Source organism: Aegilops tauschii, chromosome 2 (assembly GCF_002575655.3).
Source record: "Aegilops tauschii subsp. strangulata cultivar AL8/78 chromosome 2, Aet v6.0, whole genome shotgun sequence".
Taxonomy (NCBI): Eukaryota; Viridiplantae; Streptophyta; class Magnoliopsida; order Poales; family Poaceae; genus Aegilops; species Aegilops tauschii.
This window is the reverse complement of record NC_053036.3, coordinates 630,157,562-630,176,168: the sequence shown is the minus strand read 5'-3', so window position 1 is coordinate 630,176,168 and position 18,607 is coordinate 630,157,562. Positions and strand designations below refer to the sequence as shown.

The following is an 18,607-nucleotide window of genomic DNA, read 5'->3' as shown; positions in this document are numbered from 1 at the left end:
TTTTGCCGCGTACTCGATGTGCCTCATGGACAGGGGCATGGACGCCCAGCGCTTGTGTTCTGCATTGGTGAGCTTCTTCTTCATGTTGTTGTAGTAGTCGTGGACAAGGATGCCTGAGACATCGCCAAGGGAGTCCAGAGGCTTGGTAGCCGTAGGCACCCTCCATTCCTTCTGGATGTCGACAAAGTGGGCGATCTCCAGTCTGACGTGGCCGAGCATCTCTATGTCGCCGTCGATGGAGAAGCCAGCAAACGTGTACCTGGGGTCGGCGAGGAAGTTATCCAACCTGGTGCAGTTCTTGTCGGCGGCGCTCCGTTGAAAGAGCAGCACCGGATGATCCTTGCCGACGGAGAGCTGGACGAGGGCTGGTTTCTGATCTTCGCCAACGTCGTTGGTTTACTCCACGTCAACTCCGACGATCTTGTGGCGCTCGAATTCGAGGTGTCGCTCATACTGCTCGATGGTGGTGGCTGCCTTGTGCAAGTCATTGGTGTGGATCACGTGCAAATTGGTGTTGCCGTGGGCCTGCACCTCCATGAATTCCCTGGTGAATCCCATGGCCTGGAGCAGTTGTCCTCCTGCAACCTGGTATTTTGTGGGGAACAGTGAGTGGGAGCGCAATGGCGAATTCTGTTGTTTGTCTGAGACAAGTCCGCAACGGAAGTCTAAATTTAAGGGCGGGGAAGCGGCAAAGGAGTGCACGATCTCACTGTCGATGCGGTTGTGCACATTGTGGGTTCTGGATCGTGGTTTCGTCTCCCTGACGGTGCGGTTGTGCACATCTTGGGTTTTTGATCGTGGTTTTTCTTTATAAAAAATAAAAATAAAATCAGCAGTTATGTTTTTAACAACCGTCGTATCTCCAGCAAGTCGGGGAGATGATCGTTGTCTTGCGTAGTTTGCTGTCAAATGTTAACTTTTACAATTTATCTCGTGAGGCATGCAGGGGCAGTATGTAGAGGCACAAGTCTCTGACCAAGAGAAGCATGCTTCAAGTGGCTGGTTTAAATCTCAGACACACGGGCGTGGTACATTCACTAGTCGTGGCAATTGTTTTCAGTGATACATTCAGTTTGCTGTCAAATGTAAACTTTTTGCACTCTCGTTTTATAAGTGCTGTGTTTTATCAGAGGCACTGTTGTGTGTCTGTGTTGCAACTGACGCTACGAGATGGACAGAAAGAACGAGAAGCAACGAGTGGTGTGGACATGCAGCTGCAAGAAGCACTTATACAACAGGAGGCGCAACTAGAGGCACAGATACGATGCTATGTGAGGCACGGAAATGAAGTTACGTTATTGCATGGATGTCAATTCGTGCTATGGTGCTACGTGAGGCACGGGCACGAACAAATAGACGTGCACTCAACTACGTGAGGCATTCTGGGTTTTACAAGTGTAGGAAGAATCGTTTTACACTTATATGTTCTGTAGCAGAGGCACGGCAATTACTTCTGTGACGAAGGAATGAACGTCGAATGTACGTGACGTGAGGATTGACAATAGGCGTCCGTTACTGTTTTCCGGAATTTTTTTCAATTAACTGTGAGAGGCGTGAACGTGCCGACGGAACAGGCACGGTCATGTCTGAAATAGTTGCAAGTACGAGATGGGCAGAAACAACGAGAAGAAACGAGGGGCGTGGGCATGCAGCTGCGAAATGCACTTATACAGCGAGAAGCACAGCTAGAGGCACAGGTACGATGCTATTTGAGGCACGGACATGAAGCTATGTGATTGCATGGACGTCAATCCGTGCCCGTGTTCTGTCAAATGTTTTAAGTGACAGTTTGTAAAGGCATGGATGTTTAAGGTGACTGAGCCATAGGGGAAGGCGCTAGGTTTTTAGGAGGTGTATGCTTGAGCTCATCGCAACAAACTACTTGCCATGTCGCTATTATGCGGAGCACCATAGTGAAAATTATGTATACTACTGACGTGGGGAGCTAGCAACGTCAGTAAACTATTCTGAAACATACTTCACCACAGGCATCCATTCTCCATTATTAGTCAGCGAATCCTTTTATTATCATCAGAGATAAATAAAGTAACCCACGTAAGTGTTTCACCTTCTTTGACAGGGAATTTTCACAACCGTCCTCTTGGACATAATTATATGCTCAGTTACATACCATGACATAACTAAATAACAAAACTGGTGTGTACAGCCTATTCAAAAAACAGACATAAATTACTGATCTAGGAAGTATAGCCACCGGCAACGCTCTATCAGGAAAGGTCGTTGATTATCATCCGCAGCAGTTTCATGTTTCCCAATGTTGGCCACCGCTTTTCAATTGTGACAAGGACAATTGAACCAACCCTTAGCTGAGCTTCCCGGGCAAAATCTGAAAAACCTGTCACCTCCATTCTGCCGTCGGTTCGTATGGAGTACGTTGTGCTCATGTCTATTGCATCATACATCTCCGTTAGGATGATTCCACCGTTTTGAGGTAGATATCCTAGGTTCATCTTTAGAAGCCTCACAACGGCAGACGGGATTCTCTGCAGATTGTACCGATATTACTAGATAAAATCAATGTACAAGGACATAAAACATCAAAAATAGCAAACAAAACCATGGCAGTGGATCAAAACAAATATTCAATGACTAACCAGGTGACCATTTATGACATTGGTGACGTTTAGACGCTGCACAAAGGGTATGGTGGGGAAGTTGTCAGATTCAAACACATAGTATATCATCTGTCCAAATTGTGTGTATGAGAGGTTTACGCCTCGACCAAACACTGTTTTCCCAATTTATTCCCTCTCCGAGTAATTTAGAAAATCAAGAGCTGCATAAAAAAATAACTCATTTTCAAACAAATTTGTTTAAACAGATGAGCTCGGTGTTTAAGTTTAAAAGGAATGGTTAAATTCAATGCATGTGATCAAGTTGGGATGATAATCAACAGAATTGCATAAAATATTTTCGAAATAACTTTGACTGTAAGTATGACATTCATTTAGTGGACAGGGGTAGGAGCACCAAAGTATGCTTATAAACGTAGTTGATAAAATAGGATGGAAGTTGGTGCACTTACCTAGTGATGGTTTGGGAAGGGGCCTGTGATCTCCTCGAGAATCACTGAGTTTCAGATCTATCTCAATGGACAGACTCCCGGTATCCATGTTTATGATGATTAGATCTCGATAATGAAGACCGTAGTCACTAACTAACTTTTCCCAGCCAGGTCCATGAATTTTAGACCGGTTAGGTTCATCGGTGACGCAGATCTCATATGACAGATCCTCGTTGGTGATCAGTACTGGATTCCTTTGTTTTCCTTCTTCTTGAAATGCTTGCTCTTTCCACTGATAGATTGAAGAAGTGACTTGCTGCCTGCAATAGCATGGCACATATTGCGCAAGAAAAAAAATCTTACCAAGCATGTATAACCAAGACAGATAGCGCTTATCATATATGTACCAATTGTTTTCAACAGGTTGCTATTTGAGAAAACAAGGTACATAAAAAATTGAAAACATATCATTAAATGCTTAAATGTAGGCATTCCATTCCAACAATATGGTAGAAACTTTTATTTCCTCCATCAGAAACATACACTAGTTGGTAGTAACTGATGGGCAGCATGGGGTGGCAAACATTTCTCCTTACCAGGCATGTCTTGAAGCATTGAGGAAGATGCACTGTTATCGCACTGTGAAGAATGCCTGACTCCAATCCAGGGCAACCGTAGTTGGTGCATATATCACAACACATGGTTTCCCCTGGAATACGTTGCAAAACAACGGTTATATGAAATTCTCAACACAAGGAAAATTGTATTATCTTGAAAAACTATTCGGCTAAACTGGCATTTTTACATAAATAGTCGTTCACAAGCAATTTCCTAAAAAGAAATGTGCACAACTATTGATTAGAAGGTGAACAGTAGATATGGGATATGTAATAACAGAGGAAATATGAATTTAATTAAATCAGTATTTTATTTTCCAAAAATGGTTGCTTAATTCATCACAATTCAGTATTGACTATTTTTAGAGCAGTTCGCAATCTTGGTTGTCAATGTCAATCAGTGAAAGGATTTCTGCTGCTTGGTTTTAAAAGCAGCTCTAGCAAATGTATATTTCAAGACAAGACAGGCAAAAAGGAGAAACAATAGTCTATCAACAGGCGGCTCAAAGGAGTGTTTGTAACATTAAAATTATATGTAAATTCGTCAGAGCTGCACCCAGCAACAAACGTCATCCGCAACCATACACCACCGTTGCCGACGCCAAGCACCGGTGCCAACCATCAACGTTAACCTTGCCTCCAGCGTATAGGACCCAAAACTCTATCATCAAGCACAGAAGCCGACTCCCAGTAAACAGCACCCCAAACGCCGATCTCCAGCACCCTGTGGCCAGTTAAGCAATAGAGCTCAACGTCTGGCCACTCTCCCTTGGACTTCCGGCCACCGCCGTTGTTTGCAAGACCTAACGGGCTTCAATTTAAACTAACAACCTCCGTCGGCGAAGTTCATCGCTCCGCTGGGACTTGGACGCCGCAGGTCGCTGCAGCTCGTAGCGTTCTCAAGCACAAACCCCGACTCCCAATCAACCCCACCCCTAAGAGGCATGGGTCATGTACAGGTTCGGCGTCGTACTGCACGGATTTGGTTTAGATCACAACGATTTTCCAGGCAATTCCTAGCATAACAGCGTAGATGCGTCGCTTTCAAACATGGAGAGACGAAACCAACAGAGAGGAAAACGGATCGTAGGGAAAAATTCACTTAGAAATTAAGAGAAAATGGACTAACCCTAGATCTAGAGGGAGAATCGAGAGAGAAGAGACGATGAACTCTACAGTGGGTGAGTGGGAGGGGGCGGTCTGGGTTGGCACAAAACAGAACAGACAGTTATAATACGCGCCTGCTCGCTGACATGGGGCTACTGTACAGCGGCAAAGACAAGACTATTGGCTTATTAGGAGCATAGAGGCACGCACTGACGGCCCCAACATGCACGGACTTACATGCAAATATGGCATGTCCATGACGCACGACCGTGCTTCTGTTTTCCGAAGTATTTTTCCCTAGCACCGTCTCTTCGAGGGACAGGGACGTGAAGCCACAGTGCACATCATCCTGTAAGTATAAGAATGAGACGCACGGAAAGGCCTCTGTATTCTGAATGTTCTCAGTGACGTGTTGATTGACAGACGCGCGGTCTTCAAGCAGTTGGCGCACGGTTGTACATGCGCACGACGCACAGACGTCTTTTGTGTTCTCTTAGTTGTTTTCGCATGACATGGCCACTCCTAGTTGTGTTCTCCTAGTTGTTTTCGCATGACACGGCCACTCCAAGGGACATGGGAGTGAATCCACGGTGCGCACGGTTCTGCGAGGAGAAAATGCACTGAAGTGCCTCTGTTTTCGTAACATTTTAAGTTGCTTGTTCACTAAGAGAGGCACGTGTGTATGTTTAAATGACGCAAGACCGTGCTACTGTTTTCAGAAATTTTCATTTCTGACATGGTCTCTCGGAGGGACACGGTGTCTGCAATAAAAGGGGCACGTAATCTTTCGCTTTGACGAATTCTTCGGATGCATGAGTTTTGTTTAATATGATAATGAGAATGGAAACCCAGCATCTAAAAAGTGATTGGAGGTTCATTGCCGACCTCAAGTCATTATCACAGCATTCCAAATGTTTTCAGTGACGTGTTCACATGGACGTATGATTTTTCAACCTCTTGATGCACGTTCATTTCCTGTGGGGTGCACGGACGTCCTTCGGAGAGACGCGGTTGCAGTAGTTGCAGGTTTGCAGTGGACGCATGTTGCTTTTAAAAGACAGAATTTCATACCAAGCAACTGAGATAAACAAGAGTATACTAGTTTGATTTTTGAGCATTTGTGTGAGCTGATTTTTTTATCATTGGGTCCAGAAACATATGATCGATATTGAAAACATAAAGCATGTACATAATTGATATCATAAACGTTCATATCCCTAATTTTAAAAATATGAGCTTGCTGCCTCAAGAAAAAAATCTTACAGACGGTACGGTGCAAAGTGAGTGAGAATTCATTGACCATGTTTACACAATGCACTCATTCAACATAGCAAGTACAAATCTCCAGACCTGTTTTCAGCATCCACAGTTGAATGGATCTGGCAAATCCAGATATTCAACACTTGTGTTTTTTAAATCCATGTGCATCTGCTTGCAAGTTGTTGTTAATTTAAGCTCGGCACAATTAGAAGCCCTTTTGTCCATCTGCAGTTCCTCTTCTTGCCATTTGTAAAATTCACGAGTGAAATCTCTGCGCAGGCCAAACTTAAGCCTGATGGTCAGTAGCAACCTAGCATTGAGAATAAAGAACGTCACAAATTCAGTGTTTGCATCTGTGACTTCATAGTCTTCCAGCGTTAATGTCCTCAAACAAATGTCGTGATTATTGAGAAACACCTGCTGCTTTTGGCGCCATTCATTTGTTATACCTCTTTGATCCCATCCTCCCCCCTAAACACACATGAAGAGCAAACTGAGCAGTTAGTGCCAGTATATTATGTATATTGTGCGTGGGCTTTCAACGTGTGTGAAATCATCACCTCGATAAACAAGTTTTGCAAGCATTGAAAGCATCGCAGCAAGTCAACAATCTCATCCAGATTAAAGCATGTCTGTGAGATAAACAAGGTCTTGACGGAATCCAGCACCGCGTGTAGGCTACTTATGCAGAGACCCTTCATTGAGCACATAACGTGATATTATTAGCTCGTGGATGTGAATCTCAAGTGCTTTTGAATAACGCAGGTCAAAGTAGCGTGCAGAGGCAGTACCTGAATAACTGTAGACCCAATGACGATATTTGTTTCGTTGGGTAATTCAGAAATTTTTCCCAGTGTGTCCAACACAGGCGCAGACAAAACTGTTATTTGTAGTTGTGCATCTATGGAATCATGTAGCAGTCTCCGGAGGGAAGGGGCATACTCAATGATCAGTTTTCCTCCGTCGAAACAAATGCCAATGCTTACAAGCATAGCTGAATTTATTCGTAGACAGCAGAATTTCTTGTTGCAAACAAGCAGCAGGCACTGGAGGGCAGGGAAACCGTGGAGGATGAACTTCCGCAAGGAGACATCCGATATATAAACCTCCATGAGCGAAAGTCTCCTGAGCAGTGGGAGGCAAAGCATTTCTACTAGATTATCTTCTAGTTTGCACATGGCGAAGGTGACGGTGTGGAGAGACGAGCGAAATCTAGAGATGGATGCCGGTGGCGATGGCATAGAAGAAGGGATTCTGCATGCTGATGGCCCTGGGTAGAAGGAATTTGGGAATATATGATAGAACTCTAAAACCTGGAGTTTGTCCAGATTTGGAGACAGGAACAACTCATCGACGCCACAAGGTTGGCACTGGAGGTAGCTTGTCAGGATGCAGAGGCGGCGAATCGGGCCCTCATGATCGGAGAGGATAGAAACAGGAAGACTAAAGCCATCGTCAACAGATTCTCCGCGACAGTTGCAACTAAGATGTCGGCATTGAGTTCCGACGTATGTTTCCTGGACGAGTTGCTTGCCCGGGAGAACGCGGATGATTTGGCAACATATTTTTTCTAGAGATCTAGTAGAACGAGTATCAAGGATCACACGGAAGTCGAGATCGAGTGGTGCGGTGCGCCATATGCAGCGCCACCAAGATGCGAGCACTTGTGTGCACATGCCGTCCTTTATGGGCAGACGAGAGATGATCTCGCCGAGGATGGCGTCCGGGAGATCGCTGATGCGGTCCGGACCAGACTCAACATGGTTCTCGGATCCAGTGGGCAGGCCATAGCCGCTCCTCTTAACGAGCTTAGCGGGCATGGGTACAGCCGCGAACCTCGTCTTCTTGTTGCTAGAGGCACGCTTCTTCATCTCCATTGCCGAGCTCGTGCCGCCTCCGTTGCAGCTCTCTGTGCGGTTGATCTGGGAAGAGGGTTAGGGTTTTACGATTCCCAAAGACGACAATATATATACGTACCTAATCTTGAAGATTCCGACAGACGTGGTGCACGGCTTCGACAGACGTGCCACTTGACGAGGCACGGCTATCAATCGTCCGGATACACAGAAGTTTTGGTTGGAGAGGCATGGGTCGGCATACTTAGTTAAGGACGCACGGTTGTGCGGTCTGTAGAGACACGGTGGGGTGGAGCCACGACACGGTGGCAAGTGTCAAGTGAGGCACGTGCGTGCAGGCGCTGGAGGCACCTAATTGCAGTCTGTGCAGGCACCGACCCCATTGAAGCCTCCCTGGATTCTACAGATTATAGGTATCAACTCCGTGGATGCACGGAAGTGTGGTGGCAGATGCATGGCTGCGAACTCTCAGTTGAAAAGACACGGTTGTGGAGTCTCTGGATCCACGTGTCGTGTGTCTCCAGGGGAACGTAAAAGCCACGGCTCGTGGCACGTGAGGCACAAGGGTGCAGACTCCAGGGGCATCGAAGTTTAGCCTCTAGAGGCACGTACGATTGCCAACCATGTGGATGCACAAAATTATGGTGGCAGAGGCATGGATCCAAATCTCATCTATGGAGGCATGGGTGTGTATTCTCTGCAACCACAAGGGTCACGGCAAGTGTCATGTGAGGCACGTGTATTGAAACACCGGAGGCATGGAAATGAAGCCTCTCTAGGCACGAGTGTCAACCCAAATGGATATAGAAAATTGTGGTGGCAGAGGCATGGGTGAGAATGCTCTGCCGGAGAGACACCATTGTGAGCTCTCTGGACCCGCGGGCGTCTGGTTCCATGGGCACCTAACAGTCACGGCTTATGTTACGTGAGGCACGTAGATGCAGGCGGGCGCCGGAGGCACTGTTGGGGAGCCACTACACGCACGGGCGTGGCGTTTCTCCAGGCCTGGATCAGCATAAACCCTCTCTGGGTGCAGAAAAGTGTGCGCAGAAGGCGCCGAAGTAAGGCCTCTATATGTACGTGTACCAACCTTCTTGATACTCAGTTAGAAAAGCACGATTGTGAAGTTTCTAGACAAAGTCTGACCTCAAGACGAAGAACAGCCGTCATGTCACGAGACACACGGTTTTATTGGCCTACGAATCACGGACTTGTTTTGGTATTGGAAAGGTTCCCACTGACGAGTTCATTATCAGTGGGAACATGGTTCAGTACTAACAAAGAGTCAGTGTCGTGCCAGTAAAATACTCAGAATCTTTCCGCTGAAACATTCAATGTGCCTGAAGGCACGGACGTTTGCACAGTTACACCACTTTAGTTTGCACAGTTACAACACTTTCTGGTCAAGAGTTGTTATGGCAAGCTTACAGACGGTACAAAATATTACAAGGGTTGTCTGTTCATGTTTAGACAAAACGCACGTTCAAAAGGGCGCAACAACATGTAACCCTGCAAGCTTGAACAACTTACTGCAGCTCTGTGTTCAGCAGTCACAGCTGAATGGGTCCGTCAAATCTAGGTATTCAACACGCGTGAGTTTTAAATAAAAGAACCGGTGCTTGCATGCTCCTGATAATATAAGGCGAGCACGTTCAGAAGCCTTTTTGTGCCATAGAAGATCCTTTTGATGCTTTTTTGTAAAATTCTTCTGTGAAGTCTTGGTGGAAGCGATAGTTAAGCCTCATGGTCTCAAGCTTGCTTGCACTCAGAACAAAGAATCTCACAAATTCAATGTTTACCAAGCAGGGTTCATAGTCATCCAGCGTTAGTGTTTTCAAACGAAAGTCATCTCGCTTGACAAACGGTCGGTGCTTACGACGCCATGTATTTGTTTCTCCGCAACAGAGTCCTCCCTAGATGTACACGAAGAATGAAAATACTTAAGCTCTAAAAACAGAGATTCTGTCGAAAGAGCATCCAGTGTAAAGTATTTATTGGATTTTTTTGTAGATACGGGTGTATGTAATACTAAAACATGTCTAGCCACGGGTGTATCAATTTACAGACGAATGTAAGACAAGCTTTTTAAGACATACAGTAGAAGTAGTATAGTATGCATGTTATGGGCTTTCAATGTGTGTGAGAATCATCACCTCGATAAACAAGTTCTCAAGGCTTCGAAAGCATTGCATCAGGGAAACGGCCACGTCCACTTCAAAACACACCTTGACGAGCAAAGTCTTGACCGTTTGAAGCACTGTTGACAGGCTGACTGCCGGAAAACCCTGTATGGTGCACGCACAACAATTTTAAAAATTGAACAAAAGGTTCTATTACATGAAATTTGTTTACTCGGATAAATGCAGCTGAAAACTAGGTACTTGGATAACTGTAGGGTTACGCGTGACCTTGGATTCAGAGAAAAAATCATGGAATTTTCCCACAGTCTCTAGTTTAGGTGCAGACATGACAGTTATCTGCAAGTTGCTGCTGAGAATATCGTTAAGCAACCGCTGAAGTGACGGGGCATCCTCTATAACAAGTTTGCCATGTCCACAGCGAATTCCAATGCTTACAAGGTTACGTGACTTTATTCTTATGCAACGGCTTTCCATATTCCAAGTAAGCAGTAGGCACCGGAGTGCGGGGCAACTAGAGTGGATGATGCTTTCAAGCGAGATGTCTGATATACCAACGTCCACAAGTGAAAGTGTCTTGAGTAGTGGTAGTTTAAGAGCCTGAACGTAACTGTCTGGTTTGGCAAAGAGCAAAGGTGGTGGTGTGTAGGGATGATGCAAACCGAGAGAAGGACGCCGGTGCAAAAGGCGCATATGATGGGTGTGTGAGTGGTCGTACGACACACTCTCTCACGAAATCTGGGAACATGTAATAGAACTCGATGACCTGGAGATTGTTCAGTTTGGATGATTTCAGCCAGGCGTCGACTGCGGAGGGTCTGGATTGGAGGTAGGACGCTGGTATGCAGAGACGGTGAACTGCGCCCACATGGGCGGAGAGGATGGCTTCCGGAAGGGTCGTATCGTCAGTGCCAGATTTGCGGGCGAGCTCCCATGTAGGAGGCGCGACGGAGATTTTCTTGATATGAACTGTTTCTAGAGGCTTAAAAAGACGAGTGGCAGGGATCTCACGGCACTCGAGATTCAGAGGAGCGGTGGGCCATAAAGGACGCCATCGACGAGCGAGGATGCGAGTACGGATGCTATCCTTGATGAGGAGACGAGAGATGATCTCACCTAGGATGACGTCCGGTAGATCGCTGATGCGGTCCGGACGAGTTTTTTTCCCATGCTCCTCAGATCCGGTGGGCGGACCCTCACCGGTCCCCGCCGGTACCGCCAAACACCCAGAGGAATGCGTCGTCGGTGGCACGAGCCTTGCCCTCTTGGTACTAGAAGTATCGGACTCCATCTAGGAGCAACGGGTGCGGTGGATCTGGAAAGACGGTTTGGAGGACGGAGGTGTTGCAAAACACCATTTATCAAAAAAGTAGTATTTTTTAAGTGATTTCATTGCGAGAACAGTGACATCGGACAGTGGCAACAAGTTGTACTCCATGCCTCCACTTGATGCACGCACATGCCTCTCCGAGCAGCGTGTCACTACAAACATACTGAGCACGGACGCATGATTGCAGCTCTTCTTTTTAACATGGCACACACGACCGCAAGTCTTCTTCCTAATATGGGACCGTGCCTCTGCTTGCTCGACCAACGTGCCTATCTGAGTACACGACCCAGCTGAAATAATGACAACTGGGAGGCACGACCGTCCCCTCTTATACTATATGACCGTGCCTTCACTATCTTCACGGTTGCGCCTCTCTTACTGCACAAAGTCAGCTAAGTTAATCAAAGCACAGAGGCATGACCATGAGTTTTCTTAACACAGGACTGGACCTGCACTAGGTTCAAGTGCCTCTCTGAGAAAACATGTCGAACCGAGAGACACACCCACAACAACAACAGCAACAACCAGAACAACAACAACAGCGATGACAACCACGTTTATGATCGCATCTGCTTTCAGTACCATTGTCTGAATAAGAATTTGAACTGATAAGTTCTATTAGGTATGTACTATGAGGATTTCAACTGCACTCATAGTTTGAAATAACACACGTATGATACTTAACTTAATACCATAGTAGTTAAAATTATGTGGTGTAATACCATCCCTCCATCACCATACACATCTCGCGTCATGCCTTTCTTTTGTAAAGACCAGTTATCACAAGTGAGAGCGAGTCCTCCCTACGCATAGTGTGCCACTCGATACTGATGAGTACAACACAATCAACTGTCAGCCTGGCTGCATCTGCAAAAGCAGAAATCCCGGTGATCGCCATCCTTCCATCTTTGTGTATACAGTAGGTGCCAGGCAAATCAAGGCTGCTGAAAATTTGAACAAGCGTGATGCTGCCCTTGAGAGGCAAATATCCAAGCTTCATCCTAAGATCATTGGTAACAATAGCTGGGATTTTCTGTACAATAACAAATTATTCTGGCATTAGATTACGAAGACACGCATGTTGACTGTGGTTTAGAGAAAGAAACAACGACGTACCAAACGGTCTGTGTGAACGTTGGTGAAACATAGACGGTGCACAAAGGTAATGGTAGGCATGTGTTTAGCATTTAGGACTAGTTTAATCATGCAAGCCATGTCTTTATAGGAAAGTTTTATGCCCCGGGTGTAGACTGTCTCGTCTATGTAGCTCCTTTCCGATAAACTGAGGTCTTCAAGGGCTAAATAAATACAACCATGTATTAGCCACTATGTGTGAAGCAATGAATAGAACAGTTAAAACTAAAATAAATGAATATTGGCTTTTAAAAGGGAAATTACAGTTTTAAACTACATTGTGAGTACAAAGAAAGATTTAATACATTACATCACAGAGATTAAGCACATAAATATCAATGGCATGCCACGGTAAAATTATAATAGATAAATGTTAAACCAGAACAAATATTGATAAGCGATCAGAACATACCAACGGAAGGTTTGGGAAATGCTTTGTGACCTCCTCGAGATTCACTCAACATCAAGTCAATGGGAAAGAAGAAATCTTCTGCTTGCAAATCCAATTTTATAATATCACCATAAAACAGATCATAGTCACGTATCAACCTTTCCCATCCAGGTCCATGAAACTTAGACCTGTGGTTGCCATCTGTAAACTTAATCTTGTAAGACAATTCCTCAGTAGTGCCGAACACAAGGTCAAAATCTTCGTCTTCAAAACCATCCTCGAAAGCTTCATCTTTCCATAAAGAGATCAAAGAAAGGACCTGGTTCCGGTAGTAGCATGGGACATACTGCATCAAAGTAAAATTAAGACAAAGGTATATAAATGTTTTACTAATTTTCAGGAAAAAAATTGCATGAAAGCGTTTTTTTCTTGAAATTTCTTGGTGTTCAGGCACAGGCACGATCTATGACATTTAGTTAAACCTATACAAAACAATTGAACTTCTAATTACGTCAAGGCCTATAAAATAAAAACAAGCATGCGCAGTATAGTTCGCTTGGAAGGAATACGTGTGGTTGCTGACTGCGGAATGAAGATAACTGCAACAAATACAGTGATGAAGGTTTTTTACTGGCCACGCGTGATTTGGTAGCAAAACATACCAGGCATGACTCATAACAATGAGGCAAAGACACAATCAAGAAAGATTGGGCAACATCAGATTCAACACCAGGACAGTTGAGGTTCCTGCAAACATCACATGCCATCTTTGTCTGCGAGATGTAACAATATATAAGACTCGGCTTCATTAATTATTAAAGAAAATTTTATTTCAACACTCCGCTAATGGTACAAAGAATTAAATGACTGTATATCACTGATACACGCTTGTTTCAACGAGGAAGATAGAGCGGAGCGAATGCTAATATGTTGATATCCCTTGATGTTAGTGTCTCTGTAAAAAATGAAAAAAAACACACAGACCTCCTCAAATCTACAACCTTGCAGCGAACTAGCTAGAAAAAAAAATCAACTGTTGTCCTCCAAGATTATTCCCCTATAGAACCACTTAAAAGGGGTAAGATATTAACACAAAAACTAAAATTAAAAGGGTAACATACAACAAGAATCCATCTAAAAAAACACAGTGCGCAACGCCTAAGTATTAAGCAGAGGGGAAAAAATTTACTGTATTTCAGAGCAAGTGGGCGAATCGTAGATCCATCTATGTGGACTGTAGAGTGAGGAAGACGAAGCAAGAAAGACGGAAGGAACTAGAGAAGAAGGGGAGCGGAAGAGCAAGTGACTCGGGAGATAAGACTCACAAAACGATGTATTTATGGAGTAATTATGGAGAGGGAAGTAATTTTGTGTACTCGCTCGCCAAAGCTGAAACTACTGACAATAGTAAATGGCTCCTTGCCATCCCAGCTCAAAAAAGGGGGCATGGGAGGGCAGTGGGGGCTGGTGGGTCTGGCGAGTAGGTGGAGTATTTGGTCGAGCCGGACCATGTCGAAGTCCCTTGCTTTCATTTCCCCTCTTGCTCTCTCACTGTATCTCTTCCCCCTCTCTCTCTCTCCTCTCGAATTCGACGCCGCCTACGGCATCGCATCTGCTCACATCCTCCGGGCCATGTCGACACAAAAGTTCGGACAAGAGGGGAGGACGGAAGGCCTGAACTTCCTTCAGCTGGATTTTGATTTCTATGTAGGTGATTCCCTGCTACATGCGGGGCGTTGAACTGGGATTTGTTTTCCAAACAAAAAATCTGAGCTCTAAACATTCATGTGTTCTTGTAGGAGAACCCTGATACCATCGAAGACCATGATTTCTGTGGCAAAGAGCTCGACCGTCCTCTCTACTGCGTTCTCCACGATACCATGCCTCTCAGGTGTGTGGCCTTTGAAGGAAGTGACACAGGGAGGAGGTTCTACGGCTGTGCTGTGAAAGTTAGTCACTTTCGAAAATCCGAGCCTACTTTCTTGTTGAATCAAACTGTTTGGATATAGGGCTTGTAGTCTCCCAAAGAAGCACCATAATTAGTGTTGTGGGTACCTAACCATTGACGTGCCACATTGCACAAACACGGTTCATATTTAGTTGAATGAGGTTATAAACCAAGTATATGTGAACTTTATTATATTCCAGAGCTTGTGCACCAAAGTATTAATAGACTCCATTTATTTTGTTCCTTTTTGTTCGCAGAGAGGCGTGAACTGTGGAGTCGTCGAATGGGTTGACCGCCCATGGCCTATCATTATGCAGAGGTGCCTACTCAAGCTCTAGGGGATGTTGCGTGAGAGCAATGATGATAGGCAAGCAAAGGATGAAGAGATAAGCAGGCTTAAAATGGATATTGAACAAGTGAACCTTAAGCTCGAGAATCTTGTTGCAGCTGTGGAAAGAACTAATGTAACTACCATGAAGATTGACAGGCAGAAGAAGCAGATGGGTATCGTCGATAAAGACGTCAAGCACATTCAGAGGTCTCTCACAAGTGCCATTCATAATCTTAAGGACGACAAGGGTGAGATTAAGCTGGATAGGGATTTTATAACGGAGGAGGTGCATAAGCTGAAGGAGAATAGAAAGAAGATGCAAAGCGTCATCTGTGATCTTTTGGAGCAAGGGTTTGCGAACACTGATGACCTCCTGATGATCAAGGCAATCCTCGAAGAATGATCATTAACAGTTGCCTTCTTTTGAAACGTTGCAAGGGATACTCGTCTAGTATAAGTTTATGCTTGGACATGGTTACTTGACTAAAGGCATTTATCTCATTTTTTGCAATCTTTTAGAGGGTGTGTGACGGTCTACGCACATCAAATATTGATCTCCTGAATATTTTATATTTCAAAGAAACGTGCTGCTAGCGAGGCGCATCCAGAAATATTTCGTCTTGCATCGTTCAATGAGGCATGGGTTACTGTAATCTAGCAAGGCACATATGTCGCTTTGGCAGGCATGGGGAACCATGCCTCTGGTAACCTGGCACTGACTTGTCAAAGGCACAGTCCTATATGAGACAGAAGCACCGCACTAGCGCTAACACACATAAAATCTACAATCTACAGAGTCGTGCTAACTCCTGATGCAGATGCACGTCTGTGCCTCCATGACTCGATTGTTTGTACTCAGACATAAACTCGTTCACAGACATGCGTTTACACGAAAGGCACGTACAGTCTGAGGTCGCTGGGAGCACGATTTGAGATTAAGTAGAGCCACGACCATGTGCACGTACAGTCTGCCATGAAAGGAGGCAGTGCCGTCCGGTCACTGCAGATGCACTGGCTCTCATGCACTAGACGCACGTTCCTTGCAGAACAGGCAAGGCAGTGCCTCTTCTCTTCCAAATGTTGTTGTTCCTTGGTCGACTACCGCCCACGAATGTTTTTGTAGCATCACGATAGAATGAAAGAAAACTATCAAATTTTCAGAAACAGCGGGTGCATTGCACAAAAGCATTGTTATAACAAGCTTACAAAACGGTGCAAAAGGCGAATGGATTGTTTGGTCATGTTTAGACATAACACAGTCTCAGATTGGGGCAACAGCATCTAACTGTACTAGCTTGAGGAACTAACTTCAGCTATGTGTCCAGCAGGCACAAGTAAACGGATCTGACAAATCCAGGCATTCAACACGCCTGTGTTTCAAATCCAAGCACAGATGATTGCATCATGCTGATAACTTGAGATGGGCGTGTTTGGGAGCTTTATTCTCCCACAGGAACAACTTCTGTTGCTCTTCATAAAATTCTTGCGTGAAGTCTGAGGGAAAGCGAAACTTAATCCTCATGGTCTCTAGCTCCGTTGCATTCAGAATAAAGAACCTCGCAAACTCAGTGTTCTTCCCACTCTTTTCATAATCTTCCAGCATTACTGTCTTTAAATAAATGATGTGTTCTTTGAGAAACTCGCGGTGCTTGCGACGCCAAATATTTCTTGCACCATCAGGAAAGTTTCCTCCCTGAAAAACGCATAAAGGTTGAAAGATACTCAAGGTCTATTGAAGGACAAAATGAACGATAAATTCCATGACCCCCGCCCCAATCAGTTCGTCGAACATTTCCCTAGATGCGGATGTATGTATCCATTGCAAACAAAAATGTAAGACAAGCTTTTTGAGATGCAAGGAGTGCTGCACTATGCACGGTATGAGCTTTTCATTGGGCGTGAGAATCATCACCTGAACAAACAAGTTCTCCAGATTTGGAAGGCACTTAAGCAAGTGAACGACCAGGTCCACTTTATAAGTCATGGCCAAAAACAAGGTTTTGACATATTGCCGCATTGTAGATAGGCTGACCATCGCCAAACCCTTCACATAACATAGAAAATAAAACATAAAATTATTACAACAAAAGGTTGGATGACATGAAACTACTTTCTCAAGGAAATGCAGCTAGAATTGTTGTGAAATGTCAGTACCATAAGACCTGTGGAGTCAAGCGAGATCCTGAATTTGCCCAATGTCTCCAGTTTGGGTGCAGAGACGATGAATACCTCCATGTTATTGCTCTGGAGATCATGGATCAACCTTTGAAGTGAGGGGGCATCCTCGATGATGAATTCTCCTTTCTCACCACGGATGCTGATGCTTACAAGGTTAGGGGAATTTATTGTGATCCGATGCCTTTCTCCATTGCGAACAAGCAGCAGGCACTCGAGTGCAGGGCAACTAGAGTTGATCATGCTTTGCAACGAGAAGTCTGATATATCAACCTCAACAAGCAAAAGTCTCTTGACCAGTGGTAGTTCAAGTACCTCTACATAATGGTCTGGTATCTGGCAACACGCGAAGCTGACAGTGCACAGAGAACAAGAAAACCGAAAGACGGACTTCGGTAGTGAGGGCGTAGATGAAGAGCATATGTGTGATAGTTTCACAGTTTTTTTCACGAATCGTGGAAACAGGTTGCAAAACTCAAGCACCTGGAGATTGTTCAATCTGGGGGACTCGATCCAGGCGTGGACAGTAGAGGGTCTGCATTGGAGGTAGCACACCGGTATACAAAGGCGGAGAACTGCGCCCACATGGCTGGAGAAGATGGACTCTGGAAGGGATGAACCATCATCAGGAACTGTTTTTCCCTGATGCCAAGTTCCGATGTATCTTATGCGAGCAAGCTCCTCGCTGTAGGCAGAGGCCCTACTGATGATTTCGATATGAATTGTTTCTAGAGGGTTAAAAAGACGAGCGACAGGGATCTCACGGCTGTCCAGATTCAGAGGAATGGTGGGCCAAACAGGGCGCCAACAACGTGCGAGGATTTGAGTACGAACGCCTTCCTTAGTGGACAGACGGGAGATGATCTCACCGAGCACACCGTCCGGGAGGTCGCTGATGCGGTCCGGACCAGACTGCTCTTCTTGATCCTCGGATCCAGTAGGCGCACCCTCGCCGCTTCCAGCCGCTACCTCCAAACCACCGGAGGAGGCCGTCGCCGATGGCGCGAGCCTCGCCCTCTGGGTGCATGACGCACCGGAGTGGATATCCATCTTCTTGTCCATTGCTGGATTAGCGCCGCCTGCGAGCGCCGCTATTTGTGGCGTGGATCTGGAAAGACGGCTAAGCGTAACTGGGGTCGGGAAGGAAGGGGAGAGGGGTGGAGGAATCTGTTCAAGATCGACAAAAACAAATGATCGAACTCCTCTCTTCGCATTAGATGAAGTGCTATAGATAGCACTGGAACATGCGTTTTCAGGGGGCGTCGGTTCAGACGGAACCGAGGCGATTGCAGAAA

The 18,607-nt window shown here is 45.3% G+C and overlaps 1 protein-coding gene across 1 annotated transcript; it reads right to left on the bottom strand.

Annotated features, from left to right (window-relative positions):
* Positions 1–16,539: 16,539 nt before the first annotated feature.
* On the bottom strand, positions 16,540–18,374 carry LOC109733701 (F-box/FBD/LRR-repeat protein At1g16930-like). Its single transcript, XM_073507528.1, has 4 exons — positions 17,796–18,374; positions 17,292–17,648; positions 17,050–17,181; positions 16,540–16,830 (listed from the first exon to the last, which is right to left on the bottom strand). Exons 1-4 carry the CDS (start codon positions 18,372–18,374, stop codon positions 16,540–16,542), a joined length of 1,359 nt encoding a protein of 452 aa, XP_073363629.1.
* Between the last annotated feature and the right edge of the window lie 233 nt (positions 18,375–18,607).